The sequence below is a fragment of the Colletotrichum gloeosporioides genome (genome assembly GCF_011800055.1).
Source record: "Colletotrichum gloeosporioides strain Lc1 chromosome Unknown consensus_101, whole genome shotgun sequence".
Classification (NCBI taxonomy): domain Eukaryota; kingdom Fungi; phylum Ascomycota; class Sordariomycetes; order Glomerellales; family Glomerellaceae; genus Colletotrichum; species Colletotrichum gloeosporioides.
The window spans coordinates 313,193-340,257 of record NW_025544746.1 but is presented as its reverse complement, the minus strand read 5'-3'; the positions used below and the strand labels follow the sequence as shown (position 1 = coordinate 340,257).

General features: G+C 52.5%; 9 protein-coding genes across 9 annotated transcripts; 5 read left to right on the top strand and 4 right to left on the bottom strand.

Moving 5' to 3' along the window:
- Positions 1 to 516: 516 nt before the first annotated feature.
- GCG54_00010558 (uncharacterized protein) lies at positions 517 to 1,185 on the top strand (the record flags this gene model as incomplete). The annotated part of the gene is made up of 1 exon (XM_045410480.1): positions 517 to 1,185. One exon carries the CDS (start codon positions 517 to 519, stop codon positions 1,183 to 1,185), a length of 669 nt encoding a protein of 222 aa, XP_045257371.1.
- A 2,253-nt stretch (positions 1,186 to 3,438) lies between these two features.
- Positions 3,439 to 5,800, bottom strand: GCG54_00010557 (uncharacterized protein; the record flags this gene model as incomplete). Its single annotated transcript, XM_045410479.1, has 2 exons — positions 3,439 to 5,363; positions 5,434 to 5,800. 2 exons carry the CDS (start codon positions 5,798 to 5,800, stop codon positions 3,439 to 3,441), a joined length of 2,292 nt encoding a protein of 763 aa, XP_045257370.1.
- Positions 5,801 to 7,041: 1,241 nt separating this feature from the next.
- On the top strand, positions 7,042 to 9,198 carry GCG54_00010556 (Acetylcholinesterase; the record flags this gene model as incomplete). Its single annotated transcript, XM_045410478.1, has 7 exons — positions 7,042 to 7,264; positions 7,350 to 7,663; positions 7,720 to 7,947; positions 8,001 to 8,197; positions 8,252 to 8,348; positions 8,400 to 8,636; positions 8,692 to 9,198. The coding sequence occupies 7 exons, from the start codon at positions 7,042 to 7,044 to the stop codon at positions 9,196 to 9,198; spliced, it is 1,803 nt and encodes a 600-aa protein (XP_045257369.1).
- A 96-nt stretch (positions 9,199 to 9,294) lies between these two features.
- Positions 9,295 to 13,080, bottom strand: GCG54_00010555 (Holin-like protein CidB; the record flags this gene model as incomplete). The annotated part of the gene is made up of 7 exons (XM_045410477.1): positions 9,295 to 9,482; positions 9,533 to 10,582; positions 10,627 to 10,738; positions 10,785 to 11,015; positions 11,075 to 11,160; positions 11,931 to 12,116; positions 12,192 to 13,080. Coding segments are annotated over 7 exons (2,742 nt in total), but the record flags the coding sequence as incomplete, so codon positions are not given.
- A 3,328-nt stretch (positions 13,081 to 16,408) lies between these two features.
- Positions 16,409 to 17,956, top strand: GCG54_00010554 (uncharacterized protein; the record flags this gene model as incomplete). The annotated part of the gene is made up of 1 exon (XM_045410476.1): positions 16,409 to 17,956. One exon carries the CDS (start codon positions 16,409 to 16,411, stop codon positions 17,954 to 17,956), a length of 1,548 nt encoding a protein of 515 aa, XP_045257367.1.
- A 583-nt stretch (positions 17,957 to 18,539) lies between these two features.
- On the top strand, positions 18,540 to 20,264 carry GCG54_00010553 (uncharacterized protein; the record flags this gene model as incomplete). Its single annotated transcript, XM_045410475.1, has 1 exon — positions 18,540 to 20,264. One exon carries the CDS (start codon positions 18,540 to 18,542, stop codon positions 20,262 to 20,264), a length of 1,725 nt encoding a protein of 574 aa, XP_045257366.1.
- Positions 20,265 to 20,612: 348 nt separating this feature from the next.
- Positions 20,613 to 21,916, bottom strand: GCG54_00010552 (Flap endonuclease 1; the record flags this gene model as incomplete). The annotated part of the gene is made up of 3 exons (XM_045410474.1): positions 20,613 to 21,131; positions 21,189 to 21,750; positions 21,813 to 21,916. The coding sequence occupies 3 exons, from the start codon at positions 21,914 to 21,916 to the stop codon at positions 20,613 to 20,615; spliced, it is 1,185 nt and encodes a 394-aa protein (XP_045257365.1).
- Positions 21,917 to 23,272: 1,356 nt separating this feature from the next.
- Positions 23,273 to 23,897, bottom strand: GCG54_00010551 (uncharacterized protein; the record flags this gene model as incomplete). Its single annotated transcript, XM_045410473.1, has 3 exons — positions 23,273 to 23,595; positions 23,661 to 23,735; positions 23,792 to 23,897. 3 exons carry the CDS (start codon positions 23,895 to 23,897, stop codon positions 23,273 to 23,275), a joined length of 504 nt encoding a protein of 167 aa, XP_045257364.1.
- Positions 23,898 to 25,161: 1,264 nt separating this feature from the next.
- Positions 25,162 to 26,841, top strand: GCG54_00010550 (uncharacterized protein; the record flags this gene model as incomplete). Its single annotated transcript, XM_045410472.1, has 1 exon — positions 25,162 to 26,841. The coding sequence occupies one exon, from the start codon at positions 25,162 to 25,164 to the stop codon at positions 26,839 to 26,841; it is 1,680 nt and encodes a 559-aa protein (XP_045257363.1).
- Between the last annotated feature and the right edge of the window lie 224 nt (positions 26,842 to 27,065).

Here is a 27,065-nt window from a genome sequence, read left to right as displayed (position 1 = left end):
TAGATGCCGCAGCAAATTACGACGCACAAGCCAAATATGCGGTCGAGACTGACACTTATTCTTAGACTGGATAGAGTGCGAGCTTTATCATGCGTTTGACCGCGGAAACGATAACAACATCTAGGCCAAAAACTAATATGACATGATAATTGAGCGAATCTGGATCATCCGAGGTATAAAAGACCTGGTCGGGGCTCTTAGACGCTCACAAGGAGGTTTCACTGATAAATATCACGGCGTACTACACCGTTATCAACCTACCCAGACATTATCTACACGCAAACAAAGTCTACTAACTCATTCTTCAAGTTCTATTCTATCTCTTGACGCTTCGAAATATCCTACGCTACCACCTCTGAAGAGGTTCGCGCCTGGGAGGAACTCTCTTCCAAACCTTCCTTTTCCCAGGAGCTCATCACCGTCGACTTTACTACAACACCCGAACTCATCAATTCTGTCCTTCCCCCTAGTTTCGAACCTGGGGACGAACCCAGGGGCCATATTAGCCTCGGCACGATGGAGAGCAGGCTCTGTGGCGAGTTTGACTGCGTCATGGTCTCCATCGACGTCAAATTTCGAGGCCGCCCCGGGACTCACATGTTGGAGCTCATTATCAGTGGCGACACCCCAGTGACTTGGGGCCGAGAGGTTTGGGGGAGGTCAAAAGAGACGGGAATATGCCGGATGTGGAGATCGGGAAACTATCGATATGCCTACGCTGAACGGAACGGCGTACGGCTTATCGAGCTGGTGGGAGAGTTTCGCGATGACCTCCCCGCCCGCAAACGAGAGGCGACTGCCTATGAAATCAAGGCTTATCCTCACTCCATGGGAAAGGGACTTCAGTGGGAGCCTAGAGTGAACATTCTGACCGTCGTTGAGGACGACACCCGGCGATCTGTTGGAAAAGGCCGATTGGCAGTTCGAGGCACGTCTTCGGATCCTCTCCACAGCATGCCGATCTTGTCTATCGGTGATATGGAATATGTCTCCGGAAAGGCTGAATACATGGTCGTAGAGGAGCATGAACTGGGTTGCGGTCAAGCTTACCTTCCATACTTGGTGGGTCGACACTACGACGACCTCCGCGACTTCCGGGTGGGTGCAGAATGGAAGAAGTTGGAGTTTGAGAAGAGACAGGCACAAGAGGGCAGCGCCCGAGAATTCACCACCCCTTCAATGTAAGCGTTGGCTGCGGGCTATGCGAATCATTGTATTACTTGGTCTCATTCAGACTGCCTGTTTAAGCTGGTCAACAAATTTAATGTCAGTCGTCCTAATCAGGCAAAACGCCCGCATAATCTTGCATACGTAGCATTGATAAGATAGTCCTGGTATCGGTTTTGTTAGTATCTTCAAATCGACACTATCTGCGGAGCCCGGGATATTTGGAGGCGAAAGTCTCCGGCCCATATGAAGGGTAATTTGATGGAATAATGTTATCTCAGGCATGTCAGTTGATACTTACTTGCCGCTACTCCTGTAAAACAGTGTTGAGATTTGTGACGTGACGCCCACAATGGAGAGCCATGCTGCCAATTTGAGATATTCTTCGTCAGTAATTACAACGAGAACAACGAAATCCATCAAGAAACGCACTGGTTGTGAGCAATGCAAAAGAAGAAAGATTAAATGCGACGAGAAAAAGCCGGTTTGCTCCCGTTGCGAAAAGCGTCGAGAAACTTGCACCGGCAATTTCAAGATCGACAAGACATGGAGGATCGAACGCCCGTGGTTCACCACCAGCCAAGGTTCCGTGCCAGGTCCAGCCTCGGAAAACGAGACGCTGCGATACTGGTATGAGGAAGCATGTCTCATCATGGCTATGTTCCCGCCACCCACAAATCCTCTATCATTCCCTGTAACAAAACTACTTCAACGATCCAAGGTACTACGTCACATAATCTAATATGTATTAGATAGCTATTAAAAAGGAATTCATTTTGAGTAGATTTATAGATATACTTTAGGAGAGAAACTTAGTAATTATCTTTTTATAGGGTGAAATTAGCTAGATCTAATTAATAATAAGCTATCCTGTCTTTATTTATATTACGATTCTCTCCTCTCTTATCCTCTATCTCTTAGTAAGCTAGCTGGATTCCTTGAGATAAGACTTTAGGATAGAGTTTCTTCTTGATAAATCCTCTATTATTCCCTATAACAAAACTACTTCAACGATCTAAGGCATTACGTCATATAATCTAATATATATCGGATAGCTATCGAAAAGGAATTCATTTCGAGCGGACTTATAGATATACTTTAGGAGAGAAACTTAGTAATTATCTCTTTATAGGGTGAAATTAGCTAGATCTAATTAATAATAAGCTATCCTATCCTTATTCGTGTTATAATTCTCTCCTCTCTTATCCTCTACCTCTCAGCAAGCTAGCTGGATTCCTCGAGATAAGACTTTGGGATGGAGTTTCTTCTTGGCTGTACGGGGCTAATGCGTATGCCTCCACCCGACCGATGAGTTCGCTTTTTATGTGTTGGAGTGCTTCTCACCTTATTTGGTTTCTGCGTCGATTCAGAGAATGCCAGACCAGAGGGTCATTTCCCTTACCCACAGGCCGCCCTTGAGCACATTGATCCACCCTGTTACGGGAATCGCGACTACCTTATGTCCCATCATCGCTGAAATAGGGCAGTATTACCGCGCCGTTGTGGAACTGAAGGAATGGTGTGTGGAGAAGGACCAAGATCTGAGAAGAAGACTCCTGTAATGGAAGTCCCCGGAAGGGTGTCCCGCCGTGTCTCAGCTAGACGCCTAAGTGAAGGGTACAGAAGCATGGGCGATATAATGCTCTACCAAGCGCGTAGCGTGTGTGAACCTTTGGATTCTATCGACTCGGGATGCTCAGCGAGAAGGTTCAAAATGTTATTGGAACTATCAAGAATATCCCAGAGCAGAACACCTTGCTCAACTGGGTGGGACCACTGTTGGTTATTGCTGGCTCGGAGCTCCAATCAAGCTGCCAAGACCAAAGGCTGATGGTTGAACAGACACACCAGCATCTGTTATCATTCAGAAGAATTCCAACTTACAAAAACGCGATGGAACTGACTCGACATGTATGACAGGCTCGCGATGGTGGAGAAAGACTAACATGGCTCGAATGCATGGTCCAGCAAGGAGTTGCATTGTCTTTGGGCTAGAGTTTTGCTTTTCATGCGTAGAGCTACTTACCTAGCATATTAAGTATAATAGTTTGTTTGATTTGAATAGTTTCATTATCTCCGTCGTCCCCGTCGTCCCCGTCGTCCTCGCTATCGTCTAAGCCCACCACCTGCCCGGATAGCAGTACTCTTGGGCTAGGCGAGTGCCACTTTGCAACAAGCCCATTTCGAGGAAGGATCTCCTAACATAAGTAGGTAGTGCACAAAAAGCTATTTTCCTCCGGTACAAGATCAATCTTCTTCTTCATAAATTCATCACACAAGCTTGACGGTGTGACGCCCTGAATTATGAAAAAGTTTCGTAAGCCGTTCCAATGCAGTCCTTTCCTCGTCGCTTGCTTCTGCACTAATTTCACGAACATCACGCTGGTATCTGATAGCCCAGCTCCTCATGCTAGGCTCTGAGCTTGTATGCTCTGCCGAGATTGTAAAGCCCTGAGAGAATCCATGCTCAACGAAACGAACGTACCCAATTCGCTCATACTCAGCCTCGCCAGTCATCGCTGAATCTTTCTCCCGAATGACGAGACACGCCATTTCGGGACACTTCCCGGTCTGCAAACCGAAGTCTGTGATACGGATGATCTGAACAGGCATCGACCATGGTCCTGCCGTGTGTGTAATCGGCGTATCCAACTGAAAACCCCGAGTGTGTGTGTCACCTTGAGCAACCCACATGTCTCCAATTACAAGCCAAATTGGACTGCATCCATATTCAACGAAGACTCCAGGCCACTTAAGCAGAGTTCCATGGACAGCGTAGGTCGACAGCGAGAGATGCGCGGAGCTAAGCTCTCCAGTAGGATCAATACCAGCAGGAACACACACCACTTCCAAGACCTCTGCAACAGGGGCATAATCTTCAGTCCCTGTCTTGCCCAGAGAGAACCAACTCCCTTTCCCTGAGTTGAGACAATCGGCATCTGAGTCGAAACGGAAAAACTCTTGGTGTTCATGTTCGAGAGAAGCCCATGACCACGTGGGAGCTCTCCACTCACCAGGCCTCCGTCCAGGCTTGTACACAAGCCAGAGCAGATCTAGATGAATAGAATCTCTCCAAAGTCCAGCAAAGTATTGGTCTTGATATTGTGAATTCCACATCTTTGCAATACCGGCGAGAGCAGGGAACCTGTCCTTTGAAAAGGTCAAGTTAAGTTGTGCGTATTGTTTCACCGCCTGTCTCCAAGCCTTCACGCTTTGACCCCATTGAGGCGATTGAAGGAGCGATTTCGAAAACTTGCTGTAGTCAGGTTTTATGTTGGTGGTGTCGCTGGCCGCTTCTGCAAGCTCTCGGTCTTTCCCTTTGAACTTCCCGCTCAAGTCTGCTAAACTGCCGGCAAAATGAATCTTGTCGGGCAAGACGCTCGCCCCAGACGAAATTTGGCCGCACTCGCAGTTTCTCGCTGAATTGCACTCCCAATTGACCTCCGCGCCGGCAAAGTGCACGACTCTCGCGGAAAGTAGCCGTTCTTGATACACCCAAGCCCGTCGAGAAATAGGAAAGAAGTCGAAGAAGCCATCTATGTGAAGGAGATCAGAGCACACTTGTAGCGGGAAATCCGTGTCATCAACATCATTGACAAGCGAAAGCTGTTGGGCCTGGTACTTTGGGTCTGGGGACGAGGTGTAGAGCCCCCGACTAGAGTCGGTCGCCTTAGAAGCTGCCAGTGTCACGTAGGCATGCTGGTAGATGTTTGCCATCTGAGCTGCTTCTTTTTGCCAGTCCAGGGAGTCATCTTGAATGATGCAGAGGGAGTCGATCCATATGTATTGCAGACCGAGCCTGCGGGTGAAGTCGATGGCGTCTTGGAACGTCCGCGGAAGTGTTGACCAGGGAATTCCACTCTTGAACTGGGAGATGTTGTTTTTGAGCGTGCGAACCAAAGGCCGCTTGCCCCATGGATGACTCAAGCATGCATACACCCCCATGGACTGTCCTGTCTCGTGCAGACGTATGTCGTCTTCTCCCGATCCAACGTCAATGACCCGTGTCGGCAACCTGGCGATGTCGGCATTACTGCAAAGAGGATGGGTAGACGTGCACTCATTGATCCAGTCCGTGATCGTCTGTAGTGTCTCTTCCGAGGCTGTATTGCGAAGGATGGGCTTCACGTCGCCCGAGGGCCCTTTGCCACGCCACAAGTTGGGGAACCTTCGCAAACGAAGAGCCAGATCGCCGTCTGCCAGAAGTATCAGTAGGTAGTCACCAGTGATGGAACAGCTCTTATGCGACGCGAGTAATGAACCTACCATCAGGGACACAAAAGTAAATCGAGTTTCCCCCATCATCGAGGATGGCCTCCGGCGTACGTGGATAGGGAACCGTCCATTTCAGGGACCGGCCCTCAATCAAATAGTCGCCGTAGAGCTTCCAAACAGCTTCGTAAAGGAGGGTGCAGAATGGGCAGCCATTTTCCATCTCTTGTCGCCATAGGTCTTCATTCTCCAGGCTCATTTTGCAGCCACGATGCCAGACCTGACCAGCGTCATTTTTTAACCGCTCACACCATTCCAATAGCGCACTCAGTAGAATCGGTTTGAACGCGAGGGGGCTAGCTTCTAGAAGGCGTCGAGACGGAGCTTGTTGATTCTCGACAGATGATACCATTGAGCCCATGATGTCAACTAAGAACCCCTAGAGATTGCGACTAAGTTTGCGGGCTGTGATGTTGATAGCGATGTCAGGTGTTGCTCCCCCCCCAATTCACGTAATGCGGCTAATAGCCTGAGTCTCGCCTGACCAATCGGTTATCGGAACCATTTTCGTACTCCAGCAAATCAGCCGCTTCTTTCGCTCAGCTGGGTCTTGGCTCTCATGACATGCAGATGACATCTGTCCAATGAAGACAAGTCAATTTAACTGGGATGGGGTGGATCATCAGCACAATAGAGAATGTGTAGCTGGGATGATAGCTGGGCTCTAAACAATACGGACCTTGAATATGGTGCAAGTCCAACCGGCTGACGAAACTGGCAAATTGCTGGTGCCAGGTATTTCAGTATGAACTGCGAAAATGGCAGGAGAATTATTCGAGACCACGACGATGATAGAGATTGGTGCCGTGTGCGGACATTTAAATGCGCCTACTCGAATAGCCAAGAATAAAACATCGAGACGTTCGGATGCGCGACTTCAGACGAACACCAGAATACCTTACTTTGGTCTGAAAGCCGGCCGGGAGTATATTTAGTAATACCTTCACATGAAAACATGAGATTAACATCTAAACAGTCACCGGAAGCAATTAGAGTCTTATTTGTAAAGAAGAAAAATTAGCGGGCTACAGGCTTCAATATATCCCATGCCAGCTACCCCTTAAGATCAATAATCAACTTGATGTTAAAACAGGGAAACCATGAATCGTGTAATAGTGTCCAACCCTGCAACCCCATATGCCGTCCCAACTAACTCAAGCATCCAGGACCCCGTGCCCCTCACCGAGACCGAGGAACCCGGCATCAGCATTGCAGCAGCGATGTAACGCTGACATGACATCCCCTCTCTCCACGGGTATCTTACTGCATCTCTCCGTCTTTAAACGGTAAGAACACCACTCTCAGGCCGCCTGAAAGCCTGGATTATACTAACCGACTGGGCCCGTGCCTTGCTCCCGCATGCAAGGAACACGAGGATCTCGCCCCGGGGCCGGACACGCGGAGAACCTGCAAATTAAACTAGATGACAAAAGCCACGCTCGAGGACTGTTAGGTTTGACGTCGTATCCAGGTGCCTTCCGGCACGTTGCCGCTTCGTTTAAAATGCGGGACTCTAGATTTGCTTTAAGGCTGCTTCCTGCGCTGCTTCTTTTGCTCTTGGCTGTTTATTTGCTTCTCGGTACCGACAGGGTTGAAGTTGAGATGAAGTCTTTCGGGTTCTTTGCGCTTTCGCTGGCGTCGCTACCTTTGTGCTCTGGCGCGCCGTCGTTTGGGAGGGGTGAAGATGCCGCCTCAACGTTCCTTTCTGAGCTGATTGCGACGACACAAGCCATCGAGAAACGGTCCCCGAACGTTTCGTGTCAGCTGAGTGCCCTTGCGGTGGACCTTGGGTATGCCAAGTATGAAGGCTACAGCAATGCGAAAGGTGGGCTGAACATCTGGAAAGGGCAAGTTCACTTTCTGCAATCAGGGTGAGCTATGGCTGACCATTTTCAGCATCCGGTACGCAGCGCCGCCGACAGGCGCCCTTCGCTGGCAACCTCCTCAACCACCGTCTCCCGAAATCTCCAATGGGACAACACCGGCGACTGAATTCGGTCCTTTTTGCCCGCAGAACTATCCCGCCGTCCCAGGGGCACCGTTCATCCCCGGCTCCGAAGACTGCCTTTTCCTGAACGTATATGCGCCGGCTGGAGCTAAAGACCTGCCGGTGATGGTCTGGATTCATGGCGGCGGATACGGCTTTGGTGATGGACGGCAGGATATGTCGGAAATTCTCAATGCGAACGACAATGGGTTCGTGGTGGTGTCTATCCAATATCGCGTAAGCTTCTTAGTCCTTAGGCTTCCAAGCTGTTCCGCAAGACTAACCGCCAATAGCTCGGTGCTTTCGGCTTCTTGTCTTCTGCTGATGTTAAATCCCGAGGCGCGGTAAATGCAGGATTGCTGGACCAGGCGCTCGCTCTTGCTTGGGTCCAAAAGCATGCCTGCAAATTCGGCGGAGATCACAAGAGGATAACGATTACAGGCGAGTCGGCTGGAGCAGGTTCGGTGATGTATCATGCGCTAGCAGCGGACGGCAGCCTTGGTTCGCTGTTTTTCACAAACGTGAGTGATCAATCCCGTGTTGTCATGAGTTCGACTGCTGACTTACGGATCAGGGCATTGCGGCTTCACCGTACCTCCCGTTTCAATATGGATTCGACGCCGACTTTCCGACTCAGAGGTACCAATCTTTCGCTGAGAAGGCGGGTTGCTCCTTGGAAGCGGACGTTCTCGAATGCCTCCGAGGAAAGGATAGCATTATCCTTCAAGAAGCTAGTGCAAACACCACTGCCGAGCAGACTTATGGCCGATGGTATGTCTCTTGAATCTGGCTTAAATGGTTTCATTTGCTAATCGAGATATCTAGGGCATTCTCCCCGGTCACTGATGGAGTATACATCAAGAGCCTGGCCAGTGAGCAGTTGACACAGAAGAGGGTTAATGGCGAACGCCTTCTCGTCGGGGTAAGTTGATCCGCTGTTGATGTTTGATCAGGACTGACACTGGTGCGGCAGAACAACGCCAATGAAGGCCCTCTATTCGTACCTCCCAACATTGCCAGTAACTCCGATCTCGGAGCTTGGCTCAAACTTTCGTTTCCCAACCTTTCAGGGGCACAGATCGACGAGATCATAGCAAAGAACCCGACAAAGACCGGAGCAAACGACACCCGCTTCGAAACGAACGGACTGACGGGTCTCACAGCCCTTGACATCAGCCAAGCCGGGGCGGGACCACTGCAGCAAGCCATCGTAAGCTATACCTCCTCGTATCCCATCAGAAGCGGTGCGCTGACGTGAGCCTCAGAACATATACGCCGAGCAAACGTTCGTCTGCCCGAGCTATTGGCTCTCCTCCGCCTTCACAGGTTCCAAGTCTGCTTGGCACTACCAATATTCCGTCCCCTTCGCCTGGCACACCTCCGACGTCCCCGCATACTTTGGGCCGGCGACCCCGAACCAAGGCTCGGAGTTCGTTCTTGCGTTCCGAAAGATATGGGGGAACTTCATAACGAAGAATGACCCGTCTATCAGCAATGAAGAGGCGAACGGTGCATCGAGCGCTGAGGCGAGTGCGACGAGTGGGGCGAGCCAATGGCCCGTTTGGACAGAGACGGAGCCGAAGCAGTTGAATCTCAACCAGACGGGCGGCGTGCCGTATCAGTTCACCACGCAGTGGGGTATAACCGTGACACAGTTCCAGGCACCTGGACAGGTGAATGAAATTGCTGTCGTGCCTGCAGATTCGTGGGAGGGCGGACGCGGAGCCAGATGCGACTTCTGGAAGACGTTGGCACCGAGCATTCCGGCGTAGTCGGGGCGGTCTGCTTCGATTAGAGAGGCATCAGAACTTTTTTCTGGTGTCCCAAAAGCTCTTTCACTTCACACTCTGTACAAATTTTATGAAATATTAAGTGACCAGAGACTTGATCACGCTCGCGATGGGCGGTATGGACGTGAATAAAACGGTGATAGTGCCGAACAAACTCATGGAAAGACTCGACAACGCAGCCGCACGAGGGTCCGTACGAAGAAGCAGGGCCGTTGCGATCGCCGATGAGTTGGCGCCGAGAGTGACACCGCGAGTGATATAGTCATCTGTTGAAACGTTAGTCCTTTCATCCACCCACGGAAACCGGACCTCTGACCTTCGGGGATCTTGAACCATCCCAACATCCGCTGTCCAACAAGCACGCCCACGATACCGCTCATAATGGCAATCGCAGCAACCGTATTCGAGTCACCACCGAGATTCTCCGTCGCAGGGAGGGCGAGGGCGAGCGTCAAGCTGCGAGACGCAAACGCCAGGGATCTCTCTGCGCTGATCCCGATGGCGTAGCAGATCTTGGGGTACGAGAAGAGGCAGCCGATGGACATGATGATGTTAGGCAGCACGATCGCGACGAAGTGCTGCTTCAGCTCGCGGCGGTATTGGTACATTGGCAACGCAAGCGACACAATGCTCGCATCGAGGACGGTACTGAACATGTCTCCGGCGCCCGGTAGGCGGCCAGAGTGAGTGTGGAGCCATAAGTACGTGTAATTCGCGCCTGTTCGGAAAGATTGCAAGGTTGCCGGCAAGCTGTCGCCTCGGATAGCCGCCAAAGCCCAGATGCTGAGGACGGAGAAGAGCGAGGAGACGAGCACGGGGTGGAGGTACTGGCGCCAGTTCGCCGGGATCGAGGCGGCGGCCATGTAGATCAGGATAATGAGGCTCAGATGGAGAGGCATGCCGTATCCGGTTGCGTAGTAGACAGGTAAGCCTACGAAAAGGAAGATTGCGGCGTAGATGGTGACGTCGAGATGAGCGCAGATCCAAGCCGCCCACAGCTGGGCGCGCGGCATTGGCATAGGGACTTGAGGAGGGAGGGACGTATTCTGGACTGTGAGAGTCTCATCTTCGTTATCAGACGCTCGGAGAGGGCTGTTCGTCGCCGGAAGGAAGTTATGAGTCGCATTTTGAGAGGTGGGCGGCGGCGCGATGGTGTTGAGGGATAAAGAGGATGGCGCGGCGGAGATAGTTCGCGATCCTGGGGTCGAGTCGGTGCGCGGAGGGGTGTCGGCGAGCGGGATCTCGTCGGTCTCGTTGCCCATTTCTTCAGCGCGTTCTGTGAGGGCTCGTTTGGAAGAGCCAAGGAGGAGTTGGAGGCCGCGGGTAAGGTAGGCGGCGAGGGCCATCATGGTGACGAAGCCGATGACTGGAGGGCGTTAGGAGCTGCTTGTAAAAGGGTGGGCTTCTTACTGAAGACGGCGATGATTTTCATGACTTCTATGATCCCTATGGAGGGACTGAGAGGGAGCATGATGAAGGAGGGAGTAAAGAAGACGTTGATCCATCGGAGGGACCAACCAGCCTGCCGGAGTTAGTGCGGTGGTCGCACTGAGTAGCGAGATGCTTACCGGCACGTCAATGACCGCGACAATGGCCTTCGTTTTGTGATTTCCAAGAACCAATTCCGACAGGAGCAAGCCGAAGAACAGCAAAATGAGACATGCGACGGAAGCAGGGAACGAGACGCCGACGGTCTGGAAGATGACGCTAACGCCGAAGCATGCGGCGAGCATGGCCATGATGCCGAAGGGGACGTAGAGCCATGAGATGAGGAGTTTCGGAGCAGATTGAAGTATAGCCTACCGATAGTGTTAGAAACCCGCTATTTGAAGTCTTTTGGTGCGATTAGGACACAAACCAGCTTTATCGCCTCAAAGGCGTCCGCGGAGTTGATGAGCCATTGAGGCCCGGCGATAGGGCGGTTGCTCGCGGTCGTCATGGTCGCTTTTGAGGGCTCAAATGCATCACAGGCTGCGGCTTGCCTTGAATATCATGAGATGATCAGGTACGCACTTTATGTATCAGTGGCTCAGACTCAAATTACACACAGTAGTAACTCGGTGACGTCGCGAAGGATGAGCAAGGTTCGATTTGGTCAGTTATCGCTGTGGCATCGGACGATGTCGCCGTCCAAATTAGTCAATCCGCTTCGGTTTTAGCGAATCACCTCCGATGCCGCGCCGAGACACCCACTGTAAATTAGTCTTTATGTCAGCGCTGGAGCGCCGTCTGCTGAGGAAAGTGAGCTTCCATGTGATAAGGGGATAAGGGGGCGGCGCCTGAGACATGTATCTTTGCTCAGGCACTTGCTGGTAGGCCCGCCGATCGGCATGACTTCCGAGGGAACGGAACACATCCGAACGGCGATGAGCAAAGGTCAAGCACCCACGTCTATTTGTCACGGTATGTGAGATTCGAAAGCACAAAGAATCTCATTTTCTGCGTCTGCAAATACCTCCAGCTGGTAAATGCTATCCATGCCAAACTTTTCCCCGATTGTCGCAAGTCCATATCTCATTATGACCGAGTTCAAAAAGAAAATACCATGGCAACCGCGTGCCAGCTCGAAAGCAACCCTCTCAGTCTTCTCTGATTGCCGCAGATAACAACGATGCGCTGTTATTGCTATGTTCGTGTACTTCGCATCAAAACTACCTTCGGTGTCTACTTCATCCAGAAATTGGAAGCCAGGACACGGAAACGAACGTCCTGACGCGGAACGACGCTGTCCTTGATGTTTGAATGGCGCATGTTGAACGCATTCTTGGTCTGATTGAGTAGGTTGAAGACTTCTGTGATGGAACTGACCAGCTGGTCGTTCACACCTTTGACATCCTCGATCTCAATCCACGTCCGCTGCTGATCTTGGAATACCGCCAAGCTTTTCTGGCGCGCCTCACCTAACAATCATGTCAGACTCTGTAGGAGAGATAACAGCACTGGGAATCTAGAGCTGTGAGAAGATGCAAACATACCTTGCCTCCGTCGAACCCACTCCTTCACCTCGTCAATCGTGACTTCGGCGGTCTCGTGTCTGACGAAATGATTTGGCTTCAGGACGATGAGTACAAAGACATTCTGGATGTGAGAGAAGTTCTTTGAGAACATGGCAAGCTCGTAGGGGCAGAAGGGCAAATCCAAGTGTTCGCGGCTGTTGTTGGTCACGTGGGGCCAACATCTAATCATGCAGGCTAGACTTTTGCACCTTTGGTCGTTGAAGTAAATACCAATGTTGCGAATGCCTGGCTCACGAATTCCATAGGCATTATGTCGACGGAAGAGTCCACTCGCACGATACTCCCAGTCCATGAGCATGCCTAGTCGCATGTCCAGGGCGAGAATATCTTGATTGCCGCGCAAAGCGAGGTGAACGTTTCCCCTGAGGGACTCGAACCTGGCGCCGAACTTGTGCTCGATGAAAGACTTGAAGTCTGGAATAGCGCCGCCAAGTTTCATAAGCTCCTTGAATTCCGAAGTCTTGGTGAAGTGGCTTGCTTGAAACTTCACCACGCCGCTGGTCGACGTCTTGGGTCCTGGTCCTGATCCGCGAAGTATGCATCGCGCATGCACCACGGCCGGAGAATAGTTGACAGCTGACTCTAAAATCATATTCTTAATCTCAGGAGGCAGGCGTGGGAACAGATGAAAGGTCGAGAGGGGCTCAGTCTGCTCTTCGGAGCCTGCACTGGACAGAGAGGCTGCGTTGCTGACGGGCGCAGCTTCATCGGCATCGGCGGCGGAGACTGCGTGCGATTCGTTGGAAGAAGACGTGTTTGAGGACGAGTGTCCAGCAGATTGAGTCATGTTTGCCATCTTGCTCAGTTGGTTGGAGATGGCGAATGGAGCCTCCGAAACGAAATTTACCTGGAGATGGTTAGTCAAGTAGCCGTTAGAATAGAACTGTTGTTAAGCAGAGAACAGATCGTGTTGGTGATTGGGCTGGGTGAGTTTTGCGGGATTGGGCTATTGTTTTTCTTTTCTTTTGAACATCTTGCTGCTTCTGGGGTGGAGGAAGAATCCATTGAAGGGGTCGTTCGGAGGCTTCCGGTTGATAGGTCAAGAGAATGTGGGTGAGTCGTTGTGAGATGAACTTGAGTGAGGGAAAAGTTATGAAAAGTAAGGTATGACAAGATTGTTCTTAGAATGGCTGAAAAGTGCATACCTCAATTCGGAGAGTGACTTGCTTGGGAGCAATTCGCCGGTGTGGTATTTCTGGCGGATTGGATGGCAGAGGTGGGCTTTATTTGAAGAAGTGCGAAACGTGCTTACAGGTAGATGGAATTTCAAGGTGAGATTGGTGGGCCAGGTCGGGTTGATATCCGTTTCGGAAGGTGTCGTGTTGTGGTGAAGCCACAAGGCTGCTCGAGTATCGAGATGCGCGTTGCAGGAAGAGCAAGTCGGCCGTCCACGTGGGGCAAACCCGGAACCAAGTATTTCGGGTGGGTTGAAAACGGAAGAAATCGTGGAGTCTAGAAAGATGAAAGGTGACGAATCTGGGTGAGTAGGTCGAAGTCCTCCCCTGGGGTGGTAGTTGTTGAGGTTGCGGCCCTGGGGGTTTGGGTGAGGCCTCGTTTGTGAAGGAAGAAGGGAGAGCGAGGTGGAGAGGGGTAGAAGATTTCCCTTTTAATTGGTTTTGCTGCTTTTTGAAGAAGGAGCTTCAAACACGGAAGGCGCGTGTGCTTTCCTTCGTCCTCAATTGGAAACTGAAGGAGCCGCAGCTGCCAAACTTCAAATATAAAGGCAAGAGCCGTCAGACTTCATGTATCTCGCCTTCTTTATTCGATTCAGAAGGTGAAACCTTTTTCTGTTTCTTCATCTACCCACGTGACATGTTCGACAGCAAGAAACGTCTGTTTTCCCGAAAGTTTCTACAAGTCTCGACCTTGATTGTAACCAATGTTGCCCCTCCTTGCTATAGAGTAACAGTACAAACAGCCCCCGGTCGTCTATCATCTGCCCACTCAGCTGTATGTCGTGCTCGGCGTATCTTTGCGTGCCGTCAGACATAGTATACACTGTTGGGCAATGATTCTTCCCTTGCGCACTGCTCTTCTGTGAGAGTTCTGAGGTTCATACTGAATTGCGTTCTCAGATCCCGCCGCGCCACCTATCGTATCACGAGTCCCACGGGCGAGGCGATTCATCCAGCTTGACTCAGGGGCCGTTACAGCCGTCTGGTCAGCTGTTTGGAAAGGTATGTTCCTGGTGAGAGACTCTCTCGTCTATAGTCTCACCACCAGCATGGTTGTCATGAAGCGACGAGTCTTCTTTCCGCTCATTATTTGCCCATGCCGTTGCGTTCCTCACAAGAACGCCACACCGATACCATACCGTCGTCGGGCTCAATACCATGCGGCCCGAGTCCGAAGTCCGGGCAAATAGCTATCGTCGTCGTCTATCATCATCGTCTATCATCATCGTCTATCATCATCGTCTATCACCATCTTCTATCATCATCTCGTACCGTCGTTGTCTATCGTCGTCATCCTTACCACTTCCCCTATTGGTTTCTCTACTACTGTTGTCCTTATGAAGAAGTATCAAGTACATTAAAGTCAGATGGTATTCTGCGGCTAGCTAACTGACACTGCTCGGCTAGCAAAACTGTTCGATCTTTTTCACGATGTCATTTAGCTCTCATTCCATTCGGAGATGAACGAGAGTATGTTTGAAGAAGACACCGCCTAATTTTCAGCATAAGCTCCTTCCCAATGCTCTTTGAGCAAGCTGTCATGCGAACGGTTCATTGACGGCGCGTACGTACTCTCAAACTCTCAAACCAGTTTCTCGCAACTACCAAAAGCTGCAGGTCTTGAGTCCACTTGAATCATACGAGATAGTTCTCTTTAGCCAACTCATGTTCCTTTCAGCGTCGACGCGATAGCACCGATGACAAGCGCCCGGGTCTTCGGTATCGGTTTGCCGAGGCGGTCATTCGTAAATGATGATGTAAATGGATGCTGTGTGAAAGCTTCCTGTCGCTCTTGTGGATGGCAAACCGTAGGTCTTCATCGTTTTACCTCGGTCTGTTCGTACTCCGCACGCGCTTCATCGCGTTAATGAGCCCATTGTCAAAGGACCGATTCTCACGGCCGAATTCCGGACTTGCTCCGCTCGACATCCGTTTGCGGCGATGAAAGAAACCGAAAACCTCGTATCAGCATCAATAAACAGCTCATCAAGTACATCTTCGGAGCCGAGCGGAGTAAGAAGAAAGAAACTCCTCAAAACTTTCGTCCGACTGCCGAGAGCTGGAATAGATGTGGTTGAGATCGACATCAGCACTCCCTTCGTTGTCATCGGTGATATTCAGGGGCACAGCATCGGTCTTCCCAAACCGTCTCTCCAACTTCTTGGAAACGGTACAGGGATCCTGATTGCAGGAGGCGACTGGAATGCCAACGACTCTCGCGAACCAGTTCATCCGAACCGCAAAGTCGATGACGAGATAAGCTCCGCTCTCGAGCACCGGTGCCGGGTGAACTCCCATCAAGACGGATAAGCATACTTTCTGCCGTAACGATGTCTTCTTTCCAGCTCAAGAATTCTTAGTTGCAACGCCAACCTCGTGTTTCCGCTTCCAAAGTCATGAGCATGTCTCACTCCCGCCCACTCTCAAACGCCGCTTCTTCCCACGATCGACGCCTCCACATTCCATCCACACCCCCTCAAACTATTGCGTAGTGTCTTGGCCCTGCAACAATCTCTCACACCCAGGCCGGATCCGACAACGTCTCCTGGGTGCGACTCCACTGAACCGGCTCTCGCGTGCAGAATGCAAAGACCAGAGGAAACTTACTCGACCTTCTCGTGTTCTTCTCGTGGGTTGTACCAAAGATAGCTGCAACCTTTCCCAATTCGTTACCACTATGAACGCCAAAACGGCGAGCGCACGCGGATCTCACGCCATGACCGTCCGCATCCGTCAACCTTCGGGATTCAATCTTCGCGATGTTGCTGAACCTTCCTGATGAACTCTGTGAAGCGAGCGGATTCTACCTTGACCGTTTCCGGGTCTTCACCCTTGATGAAGCTTGCGACATGAGAAGTCTTCATCGAAAGAAGTGCCTATATCAAGACCGCATGAGCCAGTCCATCAAGCCTCCTTTCTTCTCATCATCACAACACCATTCACAAGAACAACAATCACAATCATATCAGTCTTTCGTTTGAAACCCCACATTCGCTAACAATGTCCCGTCTCATCCTCGCCGCGGCCTTCTTGGCTGGCGTCCAAGCCCAATCCTCTTCGACCCAGGTCACCGTCGTAGTCCCCCCGACTACCACCGTCACCCCTGGCACCGTGTCCACCGTGACGCCTGCCGGTACCACCGTCATTGCCTCCGGCACTGACACCACTGTGACCATCCCGGCATCTTCCACCGTCTCCGTGGGAACCGACTCCTCCGTTGGGACCGTTTCCTCCGTGGTCACTCTGCCGGGAAGCAACACCGTCACGGTCTCCGCGCCGACATCCACCACCGTGATCACGGCCACGGACGCTTCCGGTGCTACTACCGTCCCAGTCACCACCTCGACTTCCTCCTTCATCGACCCCAGCTTGTCTCTCTCCACGACTTTCACCACTACCACTGATACAACCATCCTCACCGTTCCTCCGGCGGTCAACACCTCCCTTCCGGTGCCCCCGGTTGATCCCAACCAAACCTTCATTTCGACCACAGTTGTCATCGGAAACTCGACGACAGTAATCCCCTTCGTCCCGATCCCGCCAACAGTCGCCCCCGTGCCTCCTCCTAACAACGGCACCGTTCCTCCGTTCAACAACGGCACAGGCCAGCCCACCATCACCCTCCCTCCTCCCGTCGTGACCATCCCTCCCCCTACCGTCACTACGACTTGCAACTACAATGGCACTTGCAACATCGTCACCCTCCCGCCCTGCGTCACCATCACAACCTGCTACGCCAACGGAGCCTGTGTGCCCGTGACAACCATCACCTACCCCATCACAACTCCCACGCCTCCCATCGTCCTCCCTCCTCCTACGACTCAGCCGTATGTTACCACCGCCACGCGTTGCCGCTTCAACGGAACCTGTGAGACGATTACCAGGACCTATCCCGTCCCGCCTATCATCACCACCGGCCAGACCACCAGGACCAGAACCTACACCACCTGCGACACCAGCTGCCGCGTTGTCACGACCGTTCAAAGCTCAAGCTACACCCGTGTCATTCCTCCTGCCAGCTTCACCACCCGCCCTACCGTGCCTGGAGTTCCCCAGCAACCTTCTCAACCCGGCGTCCCTGGAACTCCTCAGCAACCGACTATCCCCGGCCAACCCCCCGCTCAACCCTCCGTCCCGGGAACTCCCCAGCAACCCTCTGTCCCCGGAACTCCTCAACAACCTTCCCAGCCCGGTGTCCCCGGCACCCCCCAACAGCCTTCTCAACCTGGTGTCCCGGGTACTCCTCAGCAGCCGACCCAGCCTGGTGTTCCTGGCACGCCTCAGCAGCCTTCTCAGCCCGGCGTGCCTGGAACTCCCCAGCAACCTACTCAACCCGGCGTCCCTGGCACCCCTCAACAGCCCACTCAGCCGGCCGGCCAGCCCCCAGTCACGCCGGGCCAGCCTACAACTGCCGTTCCGCCCGTTGCCACCGGCACCAGCCGCCCCAGTTCAAGCCCCACGCCGGTGGTCACTGCCGGCCAGAAGGCCCTGCGTGTCGAGATGATGAGCTTGGTCGGAGCCATCGCCGCGGGCATGCTCCTGTTTTAAGAGAACCACATCACTTCATGAGCATTTTGCATATGCTTGGAATAAGAAAAGTCTCCTTTTTATTTCCTTTGTCAAAGGCCCTCTAGAATCTGGCCGGAAGAAAAACCATAGATCGCAATAGAATTTGAACGAAGGGGTCTCTAGATAGAGATGATAATGACCAATAATATTAATGATAATACCTTGTTGTCTCTACGAGTGACTTGTGAGCTTTCATTGTGCTCTCCATCTATGGACCTCTTGTTTCCCCTTATGTCCTTTAAGCAACCTCTTTGGCCGGACTGCCGTTGTCCAATGTCACTATCGCCCGGGTAGCGATTTTTGTCCGCCAGGATATTAAAGATCCCTTTCATTTACGGTCACCGAGACTTCTTGAACCCTGCGAAGTATTATTGCCACGGTCGAACAAGGTTCAGCAACTGAAGGGCCTCGAGCAAGCACTTCAACCTTGAGTAGAGACCTATAAGAGGTAATTTCCCCAGCATGTAGCATGAACTTAAGAAGTCCAACTTATTCCTACATCTCAGTTTCTCATCGCAGCTTTGTATTCTGGCTTGCATTTGTGTTGGACACCAAAACTGCGATGGAGCTGTGCAACACTCGAATCGCCCATATGGGAGTTATGGAATGCGAGAGCCAAACCTTCCTCGGAATATGCGTGATTCTGGGCAGTTTTCTCCTAGGCCTGTTTATCCACGCTCTTGTTCCCCAGTCTCATGCTGCCGCGTCATCTGCACCACCACATTTCGTCGAAACCTCGGCTGCTTCCCAGCCTCAAAACGCTGCGCCATCGGAACCCGCAGTGCTCACGACGACATCGGGATCAGAAACACCCGCCGAACGCAGTGCCAATGACGGCGAGACCGAGACTCGGAAGCCGAATACAGCCCTCGTTTCAGTCGTAAAAGCCCCCAAACACCATGCGATAGCTATGGCTCATCCGTCGCTGTTCAACACGCCTCTTGTCTTGACTGCCGAGCCTCGACCACCGTTCCAACCGAACATTCGAAGCTTGATGCAGGTTCCGAGGACTGCGTTGCCGCCGTGGGAAATCACCTTCGAAAACAATGTCAAACACAGCCGCCTGCTTAACCTCCCGGAAGAAATCTTGCTTCTTATCCTGCAGCTAGCTGACATTCCAGACTTGTACATGTGGCGCCAAGTCTCCTTCACATTCTGGCGCATCTACCAGAGCAATTATTTCCGGAATTTCCATCGGAATGACAAGTGGCGTTACGCGAAACTACCGGAGGGTCTTAAAGGCTTCGAGCACGATGAAGAGACTATCAGACGGGCAAGAGACCAGGCGTATTGCGATAAGTGCATCATCGCCAAGAAACAGTCGAGAGACATTTTTAGTCCCAGATGGGGCCTCCAGTTGAAGACGCTCTATTGTTCTTTCTGCCGAGCAAACCATCCTCGATCCTCTTTCTCGCACAAGGAGCGCCAAAAGAACTATGTCGGCCGTCGCTGTATTTCATGGGAGGGGCACTTCCGAGTCTGCCCTCACGAGACTATGTCTATGCCGTTGATTCTACAATACATCGATCGCATCGGCATTGCCGACAAGGATCGCCACGCTCACCAGGATATTGTAATTTGCCAGGTTTGCCAGGCTGTTGCTGAGAAGCTCGCCGGGGAGGATATCCGCATTCGCAATAACATTACTCCCCCAAAGGGTTCATTGCTGAACGCAGGGCCGAACTATCGAGGTCGTCCTCAGGTGATGTTCTCACTTGACTGGACACTCCCTGTCTTTGAGATTCCCGAGGACAGAGGCGTGACATACCCTTTCCTACAACAGCGCCTGAGAGAGTTCGAGGAGACCTACGGCGACATGCTTTGCCCGCATCTTCGCCTTGAGAGGCTCCTCGCGCCGTTTGACTCGCGCCTCTGCGTTTGTCTTGGAGGCGACAGAAGAATCGGGGGCGTGTCACCCTGCGACCGTAACATCGATTGGGTGGACCATGATCAGCCGGCTCGCGGGTGCAAAAGGATAAATAGTGCTCGGATCCCGGGTATTTTCCTACAGCAAGATAACGATCACTGGGTCAAACACGAAGTCATTTGCAGTGCTTATTGCGGGAGATTCATCTGGACCAGAAAGGACCGCTTTGTGTTTCTGAGCAGACATACTGCCAGTTTTGTATATGCAGACGGCACCGGGATGCCGTGGGATACGCTTGACAACAAGCTGCTGGAGCCACAATCGTACGGGGCAAAGGACGACATCGAGGCGAAGCATGTCTTATGGTGCGATGATAAGGCCTGCAAGAATGCCAGGAAGTGGAAGGATAGTAGACACTGATTTCGATTCAACAAGTTCGCAACACCGATAGTCAAGAGGCTCCCGCTCGGAGAATACTAAGTAGGAGACTGATGATGATCGGGTCGACATGAACGTGGACACTGGCTTCAGGGTCCACAACTTTGGCGGAGATGATCATTTTACAACGATCACAGGTCTTTTAGGCAAAAAAAAAAAAAAAAGTCAGGCATAGAACCACGTACAAGCTAGTTGAGAGGACGCAAGTTAGATACGGAGATAATAAACGATCTTTTTCACTGATATCGAGCCGTCTGTGACGGACTGAGGCTACCTAGGTACGCCAAACGCCAAGCCATTCCTGCCTCCGGAGATATTTTACAGCCACAATTACGCACCACGGGGCTTCGCCTTGGCCGCCGCCTTCTCCTTCTTCTCAAGCTTCTGCTTCTTCTTCTTCTCTTCGTTCTTGGCATCCAGCTTGCGCTTGGCGTCAGCCTTCTGCTCGTCCGTCTTGGGAATCACCTTGAAGAATCCGTCCAGGCGAACCTGCTGGCTGCTCTTCAGGTTCTTCTCCAGTCTGGCACCTGCAGAACGCACACGATCCTCTGAGAATCCCTTCTCGGTGACGAGGAACTGCACAAGACCATCCATATCAGGCTTCTCCCACTTGAAATCGCACAGCGGGTCATCGGCCGGACGGACGTCAGGCTTGAAGAAGAGCTCGCGAGCGTCCTGGTAGGGCCAGTCCTCGGGGATCTGGTATTTGCCCTTGGGGTCTTCCTTGATCGCCTCCACCAGCTTGTCCAGAGTGCCGTGCTCACGGATGAGCTTGAGGGCGGTCGAAGGGCCGACCTTAGGAATGGGATCGAGGTAATCGCAGCCGAGGAGAATGCAGAGATCAACGAACTGGAGACTCAAAGTCAGTGAATGACGTCAAGAGATCAAAGAGAAAAGAAGACTGACCTGCTCACGCTCCATACCCAGGCCCTCGAGCACCTTGTCGATGTGGACCTCCTGAATGGGCTCCTTGCGCTGCTCGCTGAAAGTCAGATGGCGCAGGAGGATGGGTGTGTCGAAGGTGAGGGTATCCATATCCTCGCTAGCAGCGGCGTAGACCTTACCGGCGCGGGCCAGCACGGCACACTGCGCCTCAGCTTCGGTCGGGGCGACGATGAAGGGGATGCCCATCAGCTTGAGCAAGCGCTGGCACTCGGCATTGTGCTCGCGGGTGACGCGGACCGTCCGTCTGGAGAACTTCTCGACGTCCTCGGCCGTTCCAGTCTCCTTAGCCTCCTCGAGGTTCTCGTTGGCCTCCTGCTTTCGCTGAAATCGCTTGGCCAGCTCGCCAGACTTGAGCTTGGGCGGGGCACCATCGAAGACGTAGAGGGGCTTGATCCCGTTGTCGACCATTCGCAGGGTGCGGTAGAAGAGACCCATCAGATGCGAGGTGGTCTCGCCGCTCTCGTTCATGAGCTGCTGGCCATCGGATCGGACGGCGATGAGGAAGGAGTAGATGCTCATGGACCTGGACGCAGAGTCAGCGAGGGGCAGCCGACGACGGTGGGGGAGGGAAAGAGGAAGACGCACGCATCAATGGCGACTTTGCGGCCAAAGTGGGCCTTGATCTCGCCCTCCTTGATGGCATTGGGAGCCTCCTCCTTGATGATCTGGTAGAGGTTTTTGATACCCATCTTGCTGTCGTGGTCGCGGGAGTCGTTGGATGCAGGGAAGTCGAAAAGTGCGAAAGGTTGACGCGCCTGGTGAGGTCATGACGCGCCGCTGGACGCGTTAAGTGGCTGACTAAGGGGGCAGGCGGTCTGTGCGCACACCCCGGCCAACCCAAGGAAGGACGCAGCGACAGGGATCACGCAGAAGGAGCTCAAGACATGGAGTTGTGTCAATTTTTGACGTCGTGATGATTTTGTGCCATATTCAGCAATTCCGAACGAGTGGCTTCGGGCTGAAGGTGTGTCTTGAATATCACCATGCCCCAAGCTCGCCGAAAGGCCCAACTCCTCCTGGTCACACGTATCGTGGTATCGCTCACTCTGTTTGCCTCCCCCGGTCCCCACCAGCGTCTCCGTTGCTGTCGCTGGTCACGTTGCCTTTTCCCGTACCCGTTGCTGTTTCTGAGTTTTGGCTTGATTCTCGTACTTTCTTCCTGGTGTCCAAATTGTAGCTCGAGTTCGTGCATGACCACCTCTCCAGCGCTCCCTTCCCAAGCCGGCCGCGGGACGATCGTACTTTTTGAGCGCTTCGTGCGGCCACCTCCGAGAATTTCTGCCTGTAGTGCATGTTTTTCATGATCTGAGAGTTTTCGAACCTGGAAATTGCGATCAATTAGCGAAGCTTCAGGGCAAGGGAACATGTGCGCCAGGATGGGAAGAACAAACTGGAAGAGCCACGGCCAGAGGCCAAGTACGTGGTGTTGTGTGAATCATGGGTTGAGAGGCCGTATCTTTCTGGTCTTCCAGATTGTCTAATCTCAGATTGTCGACTGTAAAACCAAGAAAATCGGGAGCGGTCGACGCAGATGCCTCGCGATCCCTTCGCAAAAGCTGTTGTCCGCGGCCCGCCGAAGATGGCCACGAACTGTCAAGCCGAGCTTTCCGCAAGTGGCACACTGTCATCAAATTCAGAGAATAGATACGCTTGTTGCCAAGAAAGATTTGCGCACCGGCTCGTGCAGCGAGACCTTTTCCCATTGAAGCGTGTCAGAGGTGGACTGGTGACCGTCAAGCATCAGGAACATCATCTGAAACATCACGAGACGCAAATTTTGCACCACAGTCAAGTCAAGTGGCGCGGATATCAGTCCCAAAGTCACGATGGAAAGGAAAGAAAGATGTGTGAAGCTTTGTGGTATTGGTTGCAACGGCGCATACGATTCACGCATGCCCAAAGTGAATGCCCAATCTAGCTACCAATCTGAAAAGCCGATTCCAAACCATTCCGTTGCAATGAAGCATGCCTTGCCAACCCATGTTCTTTACCAATCCCAAGATGTTCCATCCAAACACTTAGCCCGGATGGCTCATTCAGTAAAATTAGATGACAAGAAGCAGAGCCAGGCCGGCGACGAGGCCAGCGCCGGTCTTGTCAGCACCCGAAGAAGGGATAGGGGTGATGGTGCCAGAGGCAGAGACACTGGGGGTCATGACGCTGGAAGAAGCACCAGAAGTGCTACCGGTGGTGGGGGTGGCCACGCTGGTGGTCTCCTCAGTGATCACCGAGGTCTGGACCTGAGAAGTGGTGGCCTCAGAGGTGGTAACCATGGGAGTGGTCATGACCTCAGAGGTCATGGTCGAGGTGACCTCGATCCACTCGCAAGTGGTGGTGGTAATGGCACGACACATCTCGGTGCCAACAACTGTACCAAAGTTAGCAAATAAAGTCTGTGAAGAAGGAAAAGAAGGAGAAAAAATTGAAACGTACCGGTGAAGCCAGATCCGTTGGTCGGGATGGGCTTGTGGATGGCATCGCCAAGAATGGTGGTCAAGACGGGCTGAGCTGGATGAAAACAAAAATCAGCGAAGGCGCTGTGATGAAATGGGGAGGAAGCTTACGCATCTCGGTGCCATCAGTCAGCTTCACACGCTGCTGAGCAGCGCCACGCGTGGCAAAGTGGCCGATGATGGCAACGGAAAGCTTGGCGTTCATAGAGAACTTCATGTTGGCAGCTGGCGATGGTTAGAAGGATGAGAGGGAAGAGAGGAAAAAGCAGTTGACTGACCTGTGGAGAGTGGGTAGGTTTGGGTTGTTTGTGAAGGATTGAAGGGAATGTTGCAAGGTTCTGAAGAAGCGAGTAGAGAGAGAATGTATTTGCGTGGATTGAAAAAAGAAAAGAGGAAGAAGTTTTTCGAGAGGAGGGTAGAGGAGGGGGATATTTGTACTTGATGGGGGAGTGATTGAGGCGAGCCTGTGCCAGCCCTCTCTCTCAAAGGGCACAGTCTCCGCTGTTTTGACTGCCTCAATAGGGCGAGTGCAAGAGAGAACTGAGGGTGCCTCGAGGAAAACACTGCAGCTCTGATTTTTGTGATTGGCCGATTGGGGGTTGGTTGTCGGGTTGACTATAAAAGTGAAGGCATCAAGAGATCAGGAAGCGGGTCCAGGTGGTGTTCCATGACCAAAAGGGCGAGAGCAGGGTGGCTTTGAGGTGTTCATGATGTTGTTGGGTTGAGCAGAGCTCTGTGACTGGCTGATCTCTGAGCTGCGGAAGGCCATGGAAGGTTGAGGTGGGTGTCTTTGGAAGAAGGTGCGCAACTCGCACTCAGCGCTGGCAACTCAACTTCAGCGCAGGAAACTCCAAAAGAGTGTTGTAAACTCTTTGAGGGCATAAAAAGAGATTTCAGGTCTTTGGAGAGATTTGGGTGCTTGCAGACTGCTTCTTTTGAGGTCATGAGTTGGTGGCTTATTGGGCTCTATTTCCTTTGTGGAGGCGGATGAAGACTGGCAGCATCGCGAATGAGACCCGCCGTCAATTTAAGAGTAGAGATTCCACGGCTTCTGCCAAATTCCTGGCTACTTTATGTGGTGGATGGACTGGGCCACAGCAGGGTGGTGGATCTGGGGTCCTGGGGTGGGCGCGGGGGAGAGGACTTGGCGCCCCAAGGTGAACGGGGCGGCCAGTCGAGTCTGTGTTTGACAAAATATTATTGAACTTTTTTGATATTCACCTTCTTGTGGACCCGAATCTTGCTTGCAGCCTCTAGGTGTGTCTGGCCCTCGAGTCTCATCTTTCTGGCCGCTGAAATTTCCACGTTCGACCTCGACTTTGACACGCGTGCTCCCTGGGTCGATGCTCGTCACACGCAGTTCGGCAACCCAATTATCGACGCTCCGACTCTCCTTTCTTATCCTCGGCCAAGTACTTCAGTAACGCAGTCTTGTCCATTCGTTTACTCTGCTGCCTGTGCCTCAAGACTGGTCATCCAAGATGGCGCCCACCACTATCAATGATCTCCCTCAGGAGATCGTCAACGCGATCGTCAGCGAGATCATCGACGAGCGCACTTACGGATTATCCGACATCGAAGATATTTCCGGTATCGTTCCCGTCTGCCACAAGTTCATGAGCGCTTTGAAGGAGATCGTCAGACGCCAGCACCAAAAGCTGGAGAACAAGCTCGGCACCTATCTCCTCAGCTCAATCTACAACGACGCCCTCGCCGCCTTCTCATTCCCTTCCTTCTCCAAGCTGAACTCTTTGGCCACGGATGAGGAGAAGAAAAACGCCATGAAGGAGCATCTCACCAACTGGCAGAGTCTGGAGCTTTTCATGACTTGCACCCGCAGTCCCACCCAGCAATTAGCCGTCTGCCACTTCATCGACAAGACCATCATTCCCTTTGCCGAAGACTTTGCCCTCAAGACATCCGATCTTGACGCCAAAGAGTTCCAGATGCGCCTCCCCGAGTGGGCTGAGCCGAGCCTCAAGGGAGCTTACGAGCCGCTGATGCTAGTGGTTCCCGCGATTACCTCCTACCACCCCAACGAGAGCCGTCGAATTCTCCGCGCGTTCTGCCGATTCGAGCTCCTGTCCCATGTCTTCAGAGCTAGACCTGGTCTACAGCTCTGGGATCTCGAGGCTCAGCACAAGCTGCTTGATGCCTACTTTGACAAGCATGAGATGGAGGAGGTACTTTGCGTCTCCCAATACGTCAATGACCTCCACGTCTACCTCTTCCGAGCGTTCATGAGCGCCGATGACGGCCGCGACGTTCAGAAGGATTTCAGACAGGTCTGTCGCGCCTTCAAGCCCGTCAATGGAGTCTGGAAGATTCCCGACAGGTACAACATAACGCTCTCAGATTCTGGTGAACAAGTATGGTTTGCCAGAAACGTCCACGACGAAACCGTCACCCGCATCGACAAGATCCAATTCTTAGACACCATGACGCAGTCCAAAGTCATCAAGCAGATCTCCACCTTCGGCTTGGGCTTCTTGCGTTCGTTCCTCACCTCGCCCATCCAAGAGTACAGACAGTGGATGATCAAGTACGCCGATATGATCCTCAAGGACAGTCGCACCCCGGCTGAGGCCGAGCACGTCGGCGCTGAGTCCAGCTGGACCTGGGCACAAAACTACGGAAAAGTCTGGCCCGCGGACCCATTCATCACCATCCCCGGCCGCATTGGCTGCGAATGCGAGAGAGACCCCCCCAACACCGCCTGGAAGGTTCTTGGTCACGGCGGTTCTGTCAAAACCCTTCTTGGCTTCCGCCGCTGCGGATGGGTGTTCTGGTCCGACGAGCGTCTCCGCGCGCGCCGCTTCTGGGCCATCCGCGACATCAATCCTTACCAGCGCGACGTCGACCTGAACGCTGCTGAGAACCAATGGATCGATGCTCCGCTCCCAGACGTACTGCTCGAAGATCTAAGCTTTTCGGATGCTTTCATGTTCGCTGTTCGCGAGCTGTGCAGCCTCGCGGACTGGAAGCTGCACAAATTCTGCAAGGACTCTCAGGGCATGCTCAATAATTGGCGCTGCGATTTCGTGAGTGACCTTCGGGCACGCTGCATTCCCGTGGTCACCTTCGACGAGATATTTGGACCGCTTGTATCGCCTGACTTGCCGTTGCCTGTGGAGGTTTCTCCTGGTGTCTTTTGGGGCTAGGCATGAACTTCATCGGCGGGTATTTGCGCGGAGGTACTGTGAATTATCCTCCCACGTTGTCGAAGAGACATGATGCTAACGTCGACTTCTTCCAGATGTGCTCAGCACACAAGTGCCTAACGGCCGGGCGTAAATTACTGGGAATGACTCTAGCTAATGGAACGGCTGTCACCGAATCGACCAAAATGATGGGGAGAAGACGATGGAGGAAGACGCTGAAGGAG